The 15,839-nt window shown below is 51.7% G+C and overlaps 7 protein-coding genes across 7 annotated transcripts; 3 read left to right on the top strand and 4 right to left on the bottom strand.

Annotated features, from left to right (window-relative positions):
* Positions 1–129: 129 nt before the first annotated feature.
* On the bottom strand, positions 130–1,435 carry BJY04DRAFT_213625 (putative glycerol dehydrogenase (GCY1); the record flags this gene model as incomplete). Its single annotated transcript, XM_073714963.1, has 7 exons — positions 130–407; positions 490–787; positions 855–884; positions 938–1,095; positions 1,153–1,160; positions 1,234–1,318; positions 1,375–1,435. 7 exons carry the CDS (start codon positions 1,433–1,435, stop codon positions 130–132), a joined length of 918 nt encoding a protein of 305 aa, XP_073575903.1.
* A 488-nt stretch (positions 1,436–1,923) lies between these two features.
* Positions 1,924–3,729, top strand: BJY04DRAFT_229264 (sugar porter family MFS transporter; the record flags this gene model as incomplete). Its single annotated transcript, XM_073719024.1, has 2 exons — positions 1,924–2,409; positions 2,464–3,729. The coding sequence occupies 2 exons, from the start codon at positions 1,924–1,926 to the stop codon at positions 3,583–3,585; spliced, it is 1,608 nt and encodes a 535-aa protein (XP_073575902.1). The 3' UTR covers positions 3,586–3,729.
* Positions 3,730–3,950: 221 nt separating this feature from the next.
* BJY04DRAFT_213623 (FAD-dependent oxidoreductase) lies at positions 3,951–5,525 on the bottom strand (the record flags this gene model as incomplete). The annotated part of the gene is made up of 3 exons (XM_073714962.1): positions 3,951–4,403; positions 4,453–5,164; positions 5,221–5,525. The coding sequence occupies 3 exons, from the start codon at positions 5,523–5,525 to the stop codon at positions 3,951–3,953; spliced, it is 1,470 nt and encodes a 489-aa protein (XP_073575901.1).
* A 571-nt stretch (positions 5,526–6,096) lies between these two features.
* On the bottom strand, positions 6,097–8,117 carry BJY04DRAFT_213622 (uncharacterized protein; the record flags this gene model as incomplete). Its single annotated transcript, XM_073714961.1, has 3 exons — positions 6,097–7,312; positions 7,396–7,669; positions 7,748–8,117. The coding sequence occupies 3 exons, from the start codon at positions 8,115–8,117 to the stop codon at positions 6,097–6,099; spliced, it is 1,860 nt and encodes a 619-aa protein (XP_073575900.1).
* Positions 8,118–9,501: 1,384 nt separating this feature from the next.
* On the top strand, positions 9,502–10,374 carry BJY04DRAFT_98672 (general substrate transporter). The gene is made up of 4 exons (XM_073721420.1): positions 9,502–9,565; positions 9,618–9,865; positions 9,932–10,288; positions 10,352–10,374. The coding sequence occupies exons 2-3, from the start codon at positions 9,706–9,708 to the stop codon at positions 10,117–10,119; spliced, it is 348 nt and encodes a 115-aa protein (XP_073575899.1). The 5' UTR covers positions 9,502–9,565; positions 9,618–9,705; the 3' UTR covers positions 10,120–10,288; positions 10,352–10,374.
* BJY04DRAFT_178472 (uncharacterized protein) lies at positions 9,547–11,116 on the top strand. Its single transcript, XM_073709745.1, has 3 exons — positions 9,547–9,565; positions 9,618–10,288; positions 10,352–11,116. Exons 2-3 carry the CDS (start codon positions 10,127–10,129, stop codon positions 10,409–10,411), a joined length of 222 nt encoding a protein of 73 aa, XP_073575898.1. The 5' UTR covers positions 9,547–9,565; positions 9,618–10,126; the 3' UTR covers positions 10,412–11,116.
* Positions 10,922–15,158, bottom strand: BJY04DRAFT_213621 (chitinase; the record flags this gene model as incomplete). The annotated part of the gene is made up of 3 exons (XM_073714960.1): positions 10,922–11,725; positions 11,785–15,016; positions 15,064–15,158. The coding sequence occupies 3 exons, from the start codon at positions 15,156–15,158 to the stop codon at positions 10,922–10,924; spliced, it is 4,131 nt and encodes a 1,376-aa protein (XP_073575897.1).
* Between the last annotated feature and the right edge of the window lie 681 nt (positions 15,159–15,839).

Below are 15,839 nucleotides of genomic sequence, written 5' to 3'. Positions count from 1 at the left end.
TACTATTCCACCAGGTTTAGATATATCCGGCCCACCACGAGGACCGTCGGCTAGTTAACGAGAAGCAATGTCCAAGGGACGAAAATACATTGATAGAAACCAAATTTTCAAGGATGTATCTAAAGATATTTACTGCTTATACCAATCCTCAAATCCCAGATCCCATCCGAACAGCGGCGTATTGATCCGCTTCGCCTTCCCCGTAGCAGCCAGGCCATCCAGCACGTCCATATCCTCGCGCGAGAGGTCAATAACCTGGCTGTTGCTGACAATCCGACTTTCGCTAACAGACTTCGGCAGCACGACAGTTCCCCTGTTGACGTGGTAGCTGATTAGAATAGTCGCCGGCGACACGTTGTTCTTCGTTGCGATTTCTTGAATGGTCGAGTCGGACATGAGGGGGGCGCCTAGTAGATTGAGAAGTCGTCTTAGCAGGGAACAGAATGGAAGAAATAGCACCTCGAATCGAATACAAACAGAGAAACTCACCCTGCGATCCTAACGGCGAATACGCCTCAAGAAGAATCCCGTGCTTATCGCACCACTCCTTAAGCGCATGTTGCGGCAGAAATGGATGAAGCTCAACCTGGTTGACGGCAGGCACAACGGTCCACTTCTTTTTCAGATCCTCGAGGTACGGGATTGACCAGTTGGCGACCCCGATCGCTCGCACTTTGCCGGACTTGTACACCTCCTCCATCTGCCGCCAGGTTTCGCTCTGGTCCCAGGAGCGGTCGACGGCGCGGGATCCGTCCGGGTTTACGGGGAGGAGGGGGCTGGATTCGTTCTGCGTTTGTTTGATTAGCTCATGTACGGTCTGAGAAGGAAAAGATCAGAGGGGGTAGAGGACGTACGGGAACGAGGCGCACAGGCCAGTGGATGAGCTGGCATATTTGTCATTAGGCACTGAATTAGAGAGAAGCAGACAGTCACCAACGTAGAGATCAAGGTAGCCCGTGCCCAGTGCATCGAGCGTCAGTTGTAGCCCCTCTGCGACGTTGGGCTGGTGGGTGTTCCACAACTTGCTGGTGATGAAAATATCCTCGCGGGAGACACCGCTGTCTTTGATGCCTTGACCGACTTCATGTTCATTCCCTAGTATCGTTAGATATCTAGTCCACATCAGAGGTTTTGATCCGTTGGACAACGCACCGTAAATCCTATGAGTGACATGTTAGCCTGATGACACGCCGCAGCAACAAGGGCAGACGGTAAATGTTAAAGAAGACTTACAATGCTGCATCAATATGCCTGTATCCGCTCTTCAGCGCAAACGAGACTGCCTGGCGCACCTGGCCAGGTTCAGACCTCCAGGTTCCTGGTTAAGCCGTCAGCAGCGGAACTCAAACTGTGAACGCAGTGCTTCTATCATACCAAGTCCCACAGCGGGGATCTGGGCACCGGTGTTTAGCTTGAAATGAGTATGAGGCGTCATCTTGATACTAGAGCAAATCGTAATTGCAGACTCAAGGGGATGGTCGGGTTGCTTTATGCTAGGCACTGATGGTGGCGGTAGTTGGAGGTGAGAATCGGGGCCCCTCTTTCTCCTCGTTCAAAGGTATATACCCCGAATGATGTCAATACAACATGCTCGGGCAATGTCCGGTTGCTCATAGGGGAAGAATTCTTGCAAAGTCGCGAACCCCACATGCAAAGAGAGTTCATTAGGCTCGCCGGTGGCTGCCGGATACAGTAAAAAGCGAGTCAGGCTTGGGCAGTGGAGATATCCCCAGCCTTGGAGCCGGATGGAGTCGGATAAAGGTTTTGTCCCGTGGGGGAGCTTCTCCCCAGACTGCTGCCCGGCAAGCCTGCCGATTCACTATAAAACCGTCGTTCTCATCCGGTACACCGTGTCTTGTACTAATCACTACTCCTATCAAATCTCATCATAGTCCTGTACATCTCATTCTTCCATTCTTCATCATGGCAACGACCTCTTCAACCGATGACCCCCTGAAAACCGATTCCGCGGCAACCGAGCACGTCGAATCTGGCCCGGAGCCGCCATTTCTCGACTCAATCTCCTACGGCCACAATGGCATCCGGGGCATCCTGAGTTCGGGATACGTCTTTGGCGCCGCCTCGCTGGCGTCGCTCGGCGGAATCTCCTTCGGGTACGACCAGGGTGTTATTTCCATCATGCATGTCATGGATGAGTTTCACCGCGTCTTTCCTGAAGCGGAATCCGCGTTTGGTAAGGGGCTCATGACTGGCATGCTGCTGCTCGGTGCACTCGTTGGCTGTCTGATCATGCCCTATCTGTCCGACAGGATCTCCCGCAAATGGGCCCTGACTGTGATGGTGGTTGTGTTCGATATCGGAGCGATCATCCAAACATCTGCCCCAAATTATGCGGCTATCGTGTCAGGCCGAGCCATTGGTGGTGTAGGGATGGGAGCATTGGCCATGGTGAGGATTACCTTCCTACGCATATTTGCCTGACTGACCTGTGGTCTCCTGTAGGGATCGCCTCTCTATATTGCCGAAATCGCGCCGCCGAACCTTCGAGGAACACTGCTGGTACTCGAGTCAGTGGCTATTGTTTCCGGCGTCGTGGTGTCCTACTGGATCACCTTCGGCACACGATTCATGGCAGGTGAAGCTTGCTTCAGACTTCCCCTGGGTCTGCAGATGCTCCCGTCGACAGTGCTCGGTGTTGCAATCCACTTCTTTCCATACTCACCCCGCTGGCTGGCTCTGGTTGATCGTGCAGACGATTGTCTGGCCAGTCTGTGCAAGTTGCGCGGACTTCCGTCCACGGACGCTCGGGTGCATGCCGAATACCAGGGCATCCTTCTTGAGACCGCGGTGCAGAGCGCGCTCAACGAGAGGCGTCACCCGGGTGTAACTGGTGTAAAGCTCGAGCTCATCTCATGGCTGGACCTTTTTCACCGCCGGAATTGGCGGCGTACAATAGTCGCCTGCGGGGTCACCTTCTTTCAGCAGTTCTCGGGAATCAACGCGTTTATTTACTACGCGCCGACGCTCTTCGAGTCAATCGGGCAGACGAGCGAAATGTCCCTTGTGCTCTCTGGAGTCTTCAACGTCCTTCAGCTCGTCGCCGTAATTATCTGCCTTCTCGTCATTGATAACGTCGGCCGACGCCCGCTCGCAATCCTCGGCGGCTTCGGCACCGCAAGCGCCTATATCATTATCGCCGTACTATCCAGACTGTACTCTGCAGACTGGTCCGCCAACGTCGCGGCGGGTTGGGCCTGCGTCGCCATGTCCTTCGTCTTCATCATCATATTCGGCCTCTCCTATTCCCCTCTGGGCTGGGCGCTCCCACCGGAGGTCTACACGAACACTACACGCTCCAAGGGTGTCGGACTGGCAACGTCCATAGGCTGGCTATCAAATTTCACAGTCGGGATCGCAACCCCGCCCATGCTCGCGGATATTGGTTACGGCACGTACTTGTTCTTCGCGGCGTTCTGTTTCCTTGCCGGGTTGTGGGCTGTTTTTATTCTGCCCGAGACGAGGGGGAAGACCCTGGAGGAGTTGGATGAATTGTTTGGGGACTCGAGTGGGCGCGAGGAGAGGGATCTTATGCGGGCCACTGTTGTTGAGGCGTCGAGGAAATAACTTGTCTGATTGACATGGATGAGTATTGGGGAGACATTCCTCGCTGATTTTGATCTTGTCGGACCGTGATCACAGCTGTAGGCATCTACGCCCAGTCCTAGCTATTAGACAGTTGAAACGGAGCATGCCAAAGCAGGAACGCTCAGGCCACTAGAATTATATCCAGATCTAGCCGCCGTCCACCTCACCATTGAAGCTTGCCTTCCCACTATATGAGAGTTTGATCATCGTCTTGGCCGTCAGTTATGTAGTGCCGAGCATCACGATAGCCTCCTGCCTCAAGCTGGTGCGACGAAAAAGTTCCACACCCGCGCGGATTATGCTGATGATGCCAATCCGATATGCGCAGGAACAAAATGTTGTCCCTAGCATAAACGAAACCAACAAAATGCACCAATCCCCAGGATCAGTCCAAGACCAAATTGACCGACTATCTTCCAGTAGCGCCATGCCCTCGCACGCTTGTCGGCAGCCAGTCTGTCCCGCTCTGGACGCGGCAGGTAGTCAAGCGTAACTGCCATCCCATGTTCCCTCAAGAAAACACCAAACTGCACCCATGGTTCCATGACATACGGTAGGATATAGCGGGCCACGTAAAATAGGAAGCGTGATTCCAGCAGGTGGACTCGTGTCGTGTGGTATGATATCACACCCAGCCGCTTAATCCTGGATTGCAGGGTCCTTGGATATACCTCCAGTGCCTCGTGGATATTTGCTGTTGTTGCATGCCCGGAGGCCTTGATACCGTGCAGTGTGTTGGCGAGCGCCGCTGCAGACTCGATGCATAGATTTGCGCCCTGAGCAAGATTGGGCGTGAACTGCGGCTTGTCAGTTGTTATATATGCACGCGATATAAACATGACGAACCTTGAATACAGTATCCCCGATGCATGTAATCCGACCGCGAGACCAGGTATCGAAGACTCCTTCTTGTAAGTGCGTTGCCGACAGCCTCGGATTATCCCTCCACAGCTCCTGAAACTTAATGTCGCTGTTGTCAGCGATATTACCCCAAGCCTGCCACTCCGCATACTCTTCCAACTTGGCTCTGATTTCCTCCTGCGAGAATTTCATAGGGATATCCGGATAAACACATGGCTTGTCCATCTTGAAAGCGACGAACCAGTTGACCGAGCCCTCTGGATTTTTGATTAATGTCAGCATTACACCCTTGTCGCACCGCATGTACATGTCACCCGGCCGGATAAGCTCCGTCAGCCTTCTCGAGGAATCTGTCGCTGGTGTAACCCCGAGTATCGTGTAATAGTCCACCGTCATTGCGCCCGTTTCCTTTCTTGCGTGATTCGTCCTTCCTTCCGGGGTTTGTTGGAGATCGGCTATACGCCACATATGCTCGCGTGTGGCCCCATGAACCCCGTCCGCGCCTACGACAACATCGCCGGTGTACACCTCGCCTGAAGCAATTGTCACGCACAACGGTCCATCCACCTCGGTCTCTACCTGCGGCGCGACATCCACAACCTTAGCGCCGACATGGATTCTTGACTTATCCTCTAGCGAGGTATAAAGCGCATGCAGAAGGTCCTTTCGGTGAAGTAATGTAAGTGGATAGCCCAGCCTGTGAATTAATTTCTATCAATACATACATCGAGCATAGACAATCAGCGTACTTACTTCGGCCCAAACATCCCAAACGTCTCCTTGCGGTAGACATGCCCGTCAGGGAGCGCAGTCACCAGCCCGCGCAAGTCACTCTTACAGTTCTCAAGCAGGTCATATACGCCGAGTTGGTCGAGCACCCGACAGCCCGCGGGAAGCAACGCGATTGTCCCGCCGAGGTTCGTGAGGACGTCGGTGTGTTTTTCTAGTATTATGTAGTCGATCCCGGCTTTCTCGAGGCAGCGCGCGAGTGTAAGGCCCGTTATGGCGCCGCCGATGATTATGACTCGCAACGGCAGAGGTTGCGGCACCGATGCCATGGGTGGATGAAATGTGGTGATATTTCTGTTTCTGCGAAGACGGGTGTGATCAGGAGACGAAAAGGATAAACTGCAAGAGATGGGTTCACGATTCGTGCTCATCAAGGGATTTCCGGCCTAGTGTGCCCCTCATGCAGCTCTCGTTGTGTTGAGCCTCTGATAGGCTGCTTCGTAAGTGTGCGGTGAATGGTCTGTGCGCTTGGGGTAGGTACCTCTCGATGAGGTCCCGTGTGATCGACAGCTTAATGATCCATCAACTCTTCTATTGAGGCACATTGGAAGTCTGGCTTGGGGTGGTCTTATTTGCAGGTGGCTTTTGCTCTTCTGAACAGCCGTGTTGATATCAGCCTATAAGACCAAGTGCTTCTATATATAGCGTTGTTTGACTTGGTAACCGTTGCGCTGGATACGAGGAGAAATAGAATTACTCTGTCAACATGCCGGGATTTACGGTTGACAAAGATATCGCTCAGCCACGATATCGTCCAGTCGGCCTTAAAGGCCTTAAAAACCTGTATACCAAATGAAACAACGTACACTTCCGATCAAGAACCCGAACTAAACCACGAGATCATCCTAACCACCAAATATACTCCGCCTGAGAATCCGCCCTCAGCAAGGGACAAGGCTCGTCCAGCGGCTCATTCCGCAACCCCGCCACCTGCAACCCCAGCCGGATATAGAACGAGAGATGCCACACCAGCGCGCCAACCATACCGGCTGTAAGCATCAGGCCCAGCGCTAAGTAGATAAAAAACGAGCAGAATAGCACCGCGTTGCGCAGAGCCTTGTCTTCTGTCGGCAGTCCACGCGGCAGTGGCGGCGCTGAAAGTATCGAGACGGCGGAGAGGAATCCCAGGATGAGGACCCACAACCACCAAATTGGGGATATGAGCTCGTGGAATTTGTCGACAAAGACGGGGTTGCGCAGGATGAGGAGCTGCACGAGGAACGCGAAGGCGAGGCTCTTGAGGAGGTACACGCTGCGCCGAATCAATGCGGGCTCGTTGCGAAGGAACTCGGTGTCGTCGCTTTGGTCGCGCAGGGCGTGTATTATATGCTCGATGTACGAGTCTCTTGAGTCTGGGATAGCGTTCTTGAAGAATGGGAGGCGAAGGGTGTAGCCCGCGGACAGGATCCCGAGAGCAAGACCGCCATATGCGAGTTGGAAGATCTGTTCATCGATCATGGCTGCTCCGTTCCACTGGCGGCGGCGGTTGTACAGGTATATCGCGCCGCAGCACTGCACGATGAATCCTAGAGCTGGTATCACAGGCCCGATTTTACCTGCGATTCGCTCCGATTTTGGGGATACGCCGTCAAGAAACGATGTATAGCGATCATAATCCGGACTTTTCCTCTGCCCGAGAAATAAAGACAAGGCGCGCCTGGTGGTTATGATAGTGGCTTCGCGTTGCATGGGACCATCCTGGACTCGGAAGCTAGACACAATGCCATAGCATGCATAACCAGCGATACTGAGCAGCGCAGCGCTATACCGCAATACAGTATTTAACGGCGCTATAAAAAAGACAATAGCGTCAAGAGTGAGATACCGTCCTTCGCGCTGGTGGTAACAGTGGAAGTAGAAACAAAGACAGACAAAGTTGGCCAGGAAGAGCTTCAGGATCAGTCCGCGCATCGACCGCTGGATACCTAAGGGGCAAATGATTGTTGAAACGTCAGTGGGAGAGTCCATAGCCGCAGTCTTAGAAACTACCAGCGCATGATGAGAGGTGAGAACCGAAGAAGATTGCAGCGGGGGATTCAGCCGCTCGTATCCTTGCCTATCAGGTGACCAGCCAAAGTCTATATTGTCCTATATCACCCTCAAAATATATATTTGCCTCCACAGAAACACCGCACAAACCTCCCTGGCAGACTCTCCTCAATCTCCAACTGTAGCCTCAGTCCCGTACAGTTTCCTCCAAGTATGAAATCCGGGCTGATTTTCTCCAGGTCTCTTGCAGCGGCCTTCAACTCGTTTTCCTCGGCCTCGTCCATGTGGAATCCGCCAACGAGGGCATGAACTCGGGTTTGTGTATCGTTCCCCGCGTCTGGCCCACAAACCAAATTAATGGCATGTGAGGATACTACTTTTAGTCCCACCGGGCTGCATCCGGTTATGACAACTAGGCCTTTGTCTATTGTGATGGGTGGAGCAAGCGCGTTAGCACACATTTCCTGTCAGGTGGATGAGGAACGGAGGGGAAGTCACCGACCCTTTAAGCTGCAAATAAGCAGCCGTCCACCCTGCGAGCTTTGGGTATGGGTGTGATTATGGTGAAAAATGCTCTCCGCAGCTCTTGAATGTGGTTTCCGGGCCGTGAGTAGCGGATCAGAAACCAGAAACATGTCGTCGAGGATGGTGTGTGGCTCTGTGGTCTCGAAGAGCTCGCCGCCAGCGTTCGCAATCTCACCGCGATCTGCGACATGGTTACGGGGACGGAGGATGTGGTGCGCCGAAGAGCAGGATTGAAACGGTAAACAGTCGACGGGCAGCGGATGCGCCGGACCCTGGTCGGACTCACTGGGATTGAGTTTGTTGATAGTCTTGATGGCCTCAGTAAGCGCTCCTATGCCCATCCGCATCGTATCTAGTGAGAATCCACTCTGAGCGTCTCTACGACTACTGAATCAAATACCTGAAGTGTGACAGTCCCAAGTCGATAAGAGGATATATTCCACCGGCGGGATATCTGCGCGCAAGCGAATATAGTTATAAACCCACGCTCGCTCATCTGGGCCTGTATCAAATAGGATTGTGTGGCTTTTAATGCCCTTTGTAGCCGTCTAGGGGGAAAACTAATTAGTAAGCCCAGCTCCCATCGAGGGTATTCTATGAGTAGAGCCAGTTTATCTGCAGGTAGTCCCGTGCATCACACTTACAATAATGAGAGAAATCCCCTTCGCCCTCTGGAAGGCACCTTTTTTCTACTTCCTCTGTAAGTTTCTGAGTCGGAGTCGGCCGAAAAGAAGATGAGGTGGAATGGTTTACATCTGATATAAAGGGATCAACCTTATTATCAACAATGCTCTGGATGACCAGGGAGTCCAAATCCAGTAGCTTAGATCTAGCCATGCCAACTGAGGGAGTGATATGAAGAAGTATGAGAGATTACAGACGCGAAGTAGGGAGGATGCAGTTGTTGTAGAGTGGAAGTTATATTATCGCAAGCCACCCACATGGGTATGATGTCATACCTACCGATCATGCAATACTACTAGATATGTTCGCTCGCTCTGCCCATATTGTAGCCTTATCTCTCTATCAAATGGGCCAGAGACCTTCTCAGTATCGACAAGCGCTGTGGGGGAATTGCTGGAGTCCGACGCGGTGAAAGACAAGCAGGCATACAGCCTCAGAGAAGCCGTTTCTTACGGGCAACGTGTTTAATCCGAGCAATAACCAGGATGGTGACAAGGCGTGTCCTAACCCTCCTTTGGACAGCCGGTAAATCGGGCTTGGTGTTTCGGATGCATCTTGCTGCGCTTGCAGCGAGCAATGCTAGTGAGACACAAAAAAGGTTTACCCTTGGCGAAGAATAAAGAATGAGGTCGATCTTGGCTGGTGAGCGGTGGGGTCTATACCTGGGACTAGGATTGCTAACAACTCAACAAAACAAAACTATAGATGCTCGCTCCGCTCCCTCCGGTCGCCTGTGTACTCGCTACGCGAGTAAAAAAACATACAACAGCTGGGATTCGCATGTGGTCACCCACCATACTACTAACCAGCCGGCGAGTGGCTTAAGTACGGCTGAGCGGACGGGAAGCCCTGTTCTCCACTCCCTGTGGTCGTATGTGCTGATTCTTGGTAAAGGCAAAACTATAAGTCAAGGCAAATGCTTATTCAATTGATGTGCATTACGGAGTATCCCGGTTCTGGTTTGTACAGCTTTCAAACCTATCGATTATTTGGCATGACAAGATGCAGATATCGGCAACGTCGACCCTAAGTAAGTTCCATCAAGCGGGGCGAAGGATTATCTCGTGGTTAACAGGAACTCTGGACTGGCTGTCATTATCAAGATAGAATGGTAGGTAGATATATGAAATATGAATATAAGCATCACTCAGCAGCCTGATCAGACCCCTCTCCTGCGCAAAAAAAAAAAAATTACAAGCATGCGCGTCGCGCTCTATGTTGCCACACGCCTAAATTTTATCCTCTTTGGCTATGACCAAGCGCGGACACCAGCCGACCGATACTATAATCGGCACAACTTCTGCTATTTCTAGAGTGGGCGCTTTCTCTGGCGCTGTCGTCGCCGCCATCTGTGGTCTCAGGATGGGACGACGAATTATGCTTACGGCCTCCTGCTGCTGTGTGATTGTTGGTATGGCATTCAGTAACCATCCCATTCAATCCACTCGGTACTAATAGTCGTGCATAAGCTCTCTAGGCGCCGCAACCCAAGCAGCAGCTTCAAACTTGGGTGTCATGATAGCGGGCAGATTAATCACGGGGTTCGGCGTGGGCATCAGCACATCAACTGTGCCGATTTGGATCTCGGAAAACTCTAGTCCAGTTCATCGAGATGGAATGGTGGTAGTCCAACTGGAAATAGTCCTTGTTCTCGTACTGGATTGATTATGGCATGAGCTTTGTGCAGTCTGAAGTGTCATTTCGCTCGCCCATTGCGCTTCAGAGTCTGTTCCCAATGGTCGCTCTCCCCATCCTCCACATATTGCCGGAGAGCCCTCGTGTCCTGTGTGCGTTGGTAAGGGTAGATGAGGGCGTTGATGTTCTGGCCCGTTTCGTATGTCCGTTCCCAATCAACAGAAGACCAGAGAACATACTGATTGATTCATCATGTGTGCAGCATGACCATTCGGTGACCAATACTCAGTTTCTATCTGAGAAAGAACAGATTCTTCGATAAATTGAGATCGAATCTGAGATCAACGGCCAAGTCCTGCGAAACGCCGCTCCTTGAAGAACAATCCAAAAATATTGGGCTTAGAAGCTAAATTGAACCTTAAGAACTGTCACAAAGCGGCAACAATCATGCTCAATATAGCTTACAGGGCTTTGCTATGATCACATACGTACTCGCTGGCTGTTATAACGAGCTGGTTAGCTCTCAGACCTCGGTGCCCAAGCTGTCGAGGCCAGTCAGCACAGTGCAATGCTCACTAACAATGATCTCAAGGCCGATGGTAATCTTCGACAGACTGTTTAGCTTCTCGCTGGAGGCGTTGTAGCCAAGTGGTTGGCATTCCAGGGTCTTGGAAGTTGAGACGCAACTGTTCACAATAAGATTAACGAAAGGTTGTGATCGATAATGATGAGAAACTAATTGTCAAGACGAATCTCAGACCGACGAGTAAACATGTACCGACAAGTCAAAGACTGAATATATAAAATACAGATGAGAAAAGAAAGGTGTCGTCTAATAGATCCCCCACTCAACAGCCTGACTCTTGATATTGCCATTGCAGTTCATGAAGCCCTTGGCTCCAACCTTCCCATCTCTGCCGAACTTGGAAATGGCATCGTTGATGATGTCAATGGCGTCCTGCCCTCCAACGTCAAAGTCGGCATTGCCGTTGACAACGGCGGCCTCGACTCCGAAATGGCACGAACCGAAATCGAGGATCTCGCGGTGAGGTTTTCCACCAACGATATGTGTGAACTTTGTGGCTGGGTTACCCTCGATGTTCCTGATAATGGTGCGGCAGTCCTCAATACTCGGCGAAGCATCAGAGGTTTGATCCTCGAACGTTGCCAGACCACAATAATCTCGGCCTGGGGCGGGATCGCAAGGGTAGAACGGAGTGCCACCGGGTTTTGCCAAGTCCCACGCTTGATAAGCACTGGCTGCGCTGCAGACGGCAATACGCATATAGCCTCCTGTCGTGACATCCACACTCAACAGGTCCTTGATAGTGTCGGTGTTGGATGCATCTGGGTAGGCGTTGGAGTTCTCGTAACTATTAGCAGACCAGGTTCGGAGTGACCCCCGAATCAGCTCCCTCTTCGTGATCCCGCCGAAGTTGGTCCCATCGAGATATTTCAGGCCTGGCGGAGCCGCGAACTTTCCTCGGACACAGACCTCATTGCATGGACCCCCATCGTTGACCTGACATGAGCATCTTTCAGACTCGCCTTCAGGGAAGACCAGGTAGTATTGATTGTCGTCTATGCATTCTCCGGTGGCTTTCATGGTGTCGGCGTCAAGATAATCCTCCATCTCCTCGAAGTAATGGTCTGGGTTTCCACATTCTCATAACACGTTGACCCCGTGGTGAGAACAAATGCATGCGTGCCGGCCGCCCGCCAGAGAGCAGGAATGGTGAACCCAAACACGCACTTGAGAATGTTGGCCTGCATGTCGAGACCTAGGTCTCCAACGTCGGATACTTCACGATCACGCTTACCCACGATGAGCTTTCCGTCGGAAATGACGTTCCAAAGGGCGGCAAGTGCGTCGTCGTCAGGCTCTTCGAGCAAATTCGCCAATCCAAGAGCGGTGTAACTAGACCAGCCCAAGATAACTTGGCCCATATAAGCTGAGAATTCATCTTGCTTTCCGGGCGTCCATTTTCCGGGCTCACCTCCAGGTAGCAGGTCCCTGGCGACAGACGTAGTCTGGTCGAGAATAGTCATCACCGTGGCAGTGGTTGTTTCCTTCCTGTCGTTTTGCAAGAACCAATCGCGTTGTGAGAGGAGTTTGTCGAAAAGGGGGCCCACAATTCCCATGCCTCCCAGGACAAGCAGATTGCTCATGATCTCCTGCCACAGGGGCACATCCTCCTCTGGAAGGGGGGCAAATTTGTTCTTCAAGTCGTCGATTTGTAAGCTGAGAACGCTAGCAGCATTCCAAAGAAGTCGATCGTACTCTTTGAATAGCACATGAATTTGACTGATTGAGTTCCAGATGAATAAGCCGCCGGGCCCCGACAGCCTCCTGTCAACGCAATCCACTGGGTTGCAGCTAGCGGCAATGGTTTTGGCACAGAAACTGAGTTCCCCAATGCCCAGCGTATTCGACATCGACTCGGTGAAGTTATATGTTCCACTATCAGTTTCCTTCCAGATCCTTACTATGTCGTCCCAAGCAGAGTTGGCCCCGGTTATCCTCCACCGTTCTGAGGGAGTTTTCTGACGGGGAAATCGGACAACATCGTCATCACACGTCAGGTCGGTCCAGTTTCCATTGCGAGATTTGTCAATCTTTGGATCTTCCCCGGACTTCACTGACGCGGAAAACGCGGCCCACTTTGTTTGAGGCGGCGGAGGCTCGTGGTACTCTTGCAGATCCGTGGCCCAGTCAGAGGTTCCGCCCAGGCCCCAGGAAGCATAAAGATTTGTTCGTGTTCTTTTCGTCACGGAGCTCATATAGCCAACCCATTCGTCATTATCATAAACCAGGATATCACTATGGCTGCTGGGGTCGACAAAGCTCCTCACAACGCGTGACGAATCCGACAAAATCTCTGCAATCTCAGCATCGGCAAGGTAACCAGCAGTATCAGTACACTTGCCCTTCAGCGCATGGGAAGTGAGTCGATCACCAGTAAACTGGCAGTCAGGACCCCAGCAGCCGGCTGTAGCCATCTTGAATGATCGTCCGTAGCTGTTAACTCCAACAACAACCTTCTCGCCTGGAACACCAGCTTTGGTGATCATCGCTAGTGACTGTTTCGTCTCAGTGAGATTGACCTGGCTACGCAAGCAATTGCCAGTCTCACACCCTTCCTGAGAATTGCTATTATGCGCATCCCATTGGCCGTGAAGATCGTAGGTCATGTAGACGATATAGTCGAGAATCCGCGATAATCCCTTGATTGGGAACTGTTTGAGATACCAGTATGAAGATGGAGCAGCAATAGAGATGGACTTTCCAGGAGGTAAAAGGTTCTTGAGAACAACAAGGAATGCAAGGTAGTTAGGACCCTCATCAAGCGTCCCAGGGTCGTACTCGGGGAGATCAGGAGCCCCTGGATACTCCCAGTCAATGTCAACCCCATCAAGATCATGCTCCTTGATAAAGTTGGCAATGTTTGTTGCCATTTGAAGTCGATTTTCAGGGCGAACACCAGTGCGAAAGATCTTATAAGTGGCATCACTATTAGAGAACTCCCAGCCACCGAATGATAGGATGCGCTTGGGACCCTTGATCTTTTTGAATTGGTGGAATTGGTATGTTGAAAGCACGTCACCAACCTCGACCTGATAATCGGGTGTCAATGTGCCGAAACCGAAATGGAGGTGAGTGTAGGACCCGTCGATTTGAGAGGCATCCTGGTAGAGGCACTTTCTACTCAGGCAATATCCTTCGTAGTATCCAATCCTAATCTCCCCGGAACCAGAGCCCTTCACCACATCAAGGCCACAGTTGGAAATGCAGCCATACGTATCGGGTGCGGCGGTGCCGGGCGGTCCAGTACTAGTATCAATGCAAAAGTCCTGGGTTATTCCACACTGCCCCCAAATATTGCAGCATGCGTTTAGCGGACAGGGGTTTAACTCAGCAATATCAGACCCATCAGTTGGAGGCTTGGAGCCTGGTCTTTGTAGACCACAGACTGCGTTGGCGATAGGGGCAGGGAATGGTGGAGTGCCTTTACTAAGGCACATAACAGTATCCTTATATAAAGGATCACAGCCATTCCAACCCCAGGTATCCTGATTGAAGTCCTCCAAATCCTCCATTGTCAGACCATATTCAGCGGAAAGACTATCACAGTTATCGTCTGCCTGGGCCTGATATGCATGGCAAGAGCCGTCATCATTTGGTTGAGGTCTGAAATCAGGGAGGTCTCCACTGGAGCAGCAAACATGCTGCTTTGCCTTGAGTGTAGAGCAGAAGTTGGGACCGGGGTTGAATTTTGTAAAGTCAGCTCCTGAAATGCCACACTTCGCCGCAAGCTCGGCACATCCGTTCCCTCCCTCAACTTGTATGGTCCGGCATTCGTCACGGCGATGTAGTAATTTAGCTTGGATGGTTGACTTGGGGGCGATTCTGCTGCGTTGGATGGTTGAGCTGGTGGTGACGTTGCTGGCGTGGATAGTCGAGTTGGGGGTGATGCTGGGGCTATGAGGAAGCGGTGTAGTGAACATGGCTGTGCCTGTGATGTTGGTAGATCCGGAGAATGAGAGACATGCAGCGGTAGCCCAAGACTTGATGGCGCTCTGGATGGGGGTAAACGTCCCGTTGCTGGTAGCCATGATACCGAAGATATGAGAACTGGTGTAGTCCGGTTCGCAGAGCTGCATTGCCAGGGTTGGGGTCGAAACGTTGAGATTCTGGAGGTTGTCTTCGAATAGCTTCAGCGCAGACTCGCTGATACCCTCGTGCAGTAGACCTTGTCCGATGTACAAACCGATCGTAGCTGCGCCGGACTGGCTGTAGATAATAAAGGGTCTGTCGGTGGTCCCATGTCCTCGTTCAACGTACTTGCGAATCTGACTGACGAGGGAACGGATGCCGGGAGCTGCAAGACCAAAGCCCTCATCCCACCACCCAATCTCAAAGTCAACACTGCGAGGTTGTTAGACGACGCAATGCGGACACTCGCGTTAGAGAACGTTGCGAAGTCGGGGCCAAAAGAGGAGCAGGCATGGATGCGGTGCTTTCTGTCCGTGCTGTCCACTTGATCGTAAAGGGAGAAGTCATAGAACATTGTTTCTGGACACTTTCTAATCTTGCTAAAGTCTGGATACACGGACCAGTTCCCCGTGTTGGGCCCAGAAACACTGCATCGCTCTGGACACACGTTGGAGCTGCTATAGCCAGGACTTGCTGGTTTTCTGAACCCCGGCGTGGCATGAGCTCCAGGTCCAAAGAGCAAAAGCACAGCGACCGAAAAGGCCATAGCAGTATTTGTAAAGACCATCATAGCCTCCAGTCTGACAAAGAATATTTAAAGAGCGTAGAATGGCAACGTCCGTATGATGTGAAAATAAAATTTTAAGGAGCGACATAAACGAATGTGAGATGAAAAGTGATCCAGACCCAGACAGGGAGAATATGGCAGGTCTTTATATGGGTTTGGTCTTGCCTTCCATTTGAGTATCTCAACCTCGATGCCACCGTTCGTACCTGCTGGTTGCCTGTGCCGACTTTGCCCCTGCAGATGGGATCACACCGAGGTCCACATGAGCAAGATGCTGCTCGGTCAAAACTGTATAATCTATCACAAGGTCCTTGCAGCGGAGCTGAGCTGTGCCGCAATTGAACATCCGGTACTCGATTTACTGATTGTTCTTGGCGCAATTTCTTTTATAACGAGCTATATCTGTTGGTCTACTGGCGAAATTGGGGTTCGATCGATGTAACGCTCCTGTGATAGCCTTGCATAGAA

Source organism: Aspergillus karnatakaensis (assembly GCF_047715665.1).
Source record: "Aspergillus karnatakaensis strain CBS 102800 unplaced genomic scaffold BJY04scaffold_4, whole genome shotgun sequence".
Taxonomy (NCBI): domain Eukaryota; kingdom Fungi; phylum Ascomycota; class Eurotiomycetes; order Eurotiales; family Aspergillaceae; genus Aspergillus; species Aspergillus karnatakaensis.
Note: the sequence above shows the minus strand (reverse complement) of the source record. Positions and strands in the feature narration are given on the sequence as shown.

What these genes read in the sequence shown, in the direction of transcription:
- BJY04DRAFT_178472 (XM_073709745.1), top strand. Translation starts at nt 10,127, where the DNA reads ATGAGCTTTGTGCAGTCTGAAGTGTCATTTCGCTCGCCCATTGCGCTT. An exon ending in TTGATGTTCTGGCCCGTTTC is followed by an intron (nt 10,289 to 10,351) that starts GTATGTCCGTTC and finishes TCATGTGTGCAG; the next exon opens with CATGACCATTCGGTGACCAA.
- BJY04DRAFT_98672 (XM_073721420.1), top strand. Translation starts at nt 9,706, where the DNA reads ATGACCAAGCGCGGACACCAGCCGACCGATACTATAATCGGCACAACT. An exon ending in CTGCTGCTGTGTGATTGTTG is followed by an intron (nt 9,866 to 9,931) that starts GTATGGCATTCA and finishes TAAGCTCTCTAG; the next exon opens with GCGCCGCAACCCAAGCAGCA.